General features: G+C 66.2%; 1 protein-coding gene across 1 annotated transcript in view; it reads left to right on the top strand.

Moving 5' to 3' along the window:
- The first annotated feature begins 887 nt into the window (after window positions 1-887).
- The window catches only part of LOC130587201 (RNA-binding protein 4B-like), a 5,712-nt gene continuing 5,011 nt past the window's right edge, over window positions 888-1,588 (top strand). Inside the window, 1 exon segment of the mRNA XM_057388166.1 lies at window positions 888-1,555. Within this exon segment, the coding sequence (XP_057244149.1) occupies window positions 903-1,555 (653 nt within the window). The 5' untranslated portion in view covers window positions 888-902.

Genomic DNA, 1,588 nt, shown 5'->3' with positions numbered 1-1,588 from the left:
AGCAGCCAGACCCCCTCTGCCCTCATCTCCATCACAAACCACACCAGGGCTGAGTCCCCCAGGACTGTCCCTTGTCTGGGACCCCAGAAACCTCCCCAAAACCCCTCTCACCCAGCAGCCAGACCCCCTCTGCCCTCATCCCCATCACAAACCACACCAGGGCTGAGTCCTCCAGGACTGTCCCTTGTCTGGGACCCCAATAATCCCCCCAAAACCCCCTCACCGAGCAGCCAGAGCCCTCCAGCCTGGTGCCCTCCATGAACCACACCAGGGCTGAGTTCCCCAGGACTGTCCCTTGTCTGGAACCCCAAAAACCTCCCCAAAACCCCTCTCACCCAGCAGCCAGACCCCCTCCGGCCTGCTGCCCTCCATGAGCCGTGCCAGGGCCGAGTTCCCCAGTGCCGTCCCCACTCTGGGACCCCAATAATCCCCCCAAATCCCCTCTCACCCAGTAGCCAGACCCCCTCTGCCCTCATCCCCATCACAAACTGCATCAGGAATGAGTTCCCCAGGACTGTCCCCACTCTGGGACCCCAAAAATTCCCCCAAACTCCCCTCCGGCCTGCTGCCCTCCATGAGGAGCCGAGTTCCCCAGGGCTGACCCCACTCTGGGACCCCAATAATCCCCCCAAATCCCCCTCACCCAGCAGGCAGACACTCTCTGCCCTTATCCCCTCCATGAGCCGCACCAGGGCTGAGTTCCCCAGGACTGTCCCTTGTCTGGAACCCCAAAAACCTCCCCAAAACCCCTCTCACCCAGCAGCCAGACCCCCTCTGCCCTCATCCCCTCCATGAGCCGTGCCAGGGCCGAGTTCCCCAGCGCCGTCCCCACTCTGGGACCCCAATAATCCCCCCAAACCCCCCTCACCGAGCAGCCAGACCCCTCCAGCCTGGTGCCCTCCATGAACCACACCAGGGCCGAGTTCCCCAGCGCTGTCCTCACTCTGGGACCCCCCAAACCCTCCTCACCGAGCAGCCAGACCCCCTCCGGCCTGCTGCCCTCCATGAGCCGCGCCAGGGCCGAATTCTCCAGCACAGCAGCGTTGGGGCAGGAGCCGGGGAACTTTGCCACCACGTTGGTGATGGCGCCGTGGCGGTCGCACACCACCTGCATGTTGATGGAGTGGAAGTTGGCGGCGTTGCGGAACAAGGGCTCGTTGTCGGCCGGAGCTCGTAGAGCCACGTGCATGGCGCCCACCAARCCCAGCACCCCGGGCAGAGCCGGGGGGTCCCCGGGGGGCGCGGGCGGAGGGGGGAAGGCGATGTAACGGGGAGCCCGCCGCTGCAGCGCCGCCAGGAACTGAGCCAGGCAGTTGGACATGGCCGACTGGCTGATGCCCGTGCTGAGGCGCGATGCGGTCTGGAAAGAGCCCGAGGCCAAAAAGGCCAAGGCCGAGGTGACTTTGACGGCCACGGGCARAGCGTGGCTGCGGCCGGTCAGGCTCTGCAGGTCGGAGCCCAGCTCCCGGCACAGGGCAGCGATGGCAGCCCGGTCCAGGCGGCAGCGSCGCAGCGCTTGCTCCTCGCTCAGCTCCAGGAAGGAGCAGCGGACGCGGTAAATGCGCTGAGCCGGGTACGGGCGGCGGCG

The sequence above is a fragment of the Malurus melanocephalus genome, unplaced genomic scaffold (assembly GCF_030028575.1).
Source record: "Malurus melanocephalus ecotype Western Australia unplaced genomic scaffold, MMel_1.1 scaffold_1628, whole genome shotgun sequence".
Classification (NCBI taxonomy): Eukaryota; Metazoa; Chordata; class Aves; order Passeriformes; family Maluridae; genus Malurus; species Malurus melanocephalus.
The sequence above is the reverse complement of the archived record's forward strand: the minus strand, read 5'-3'. Positions and strand labels throughout refer to the sequence as shown.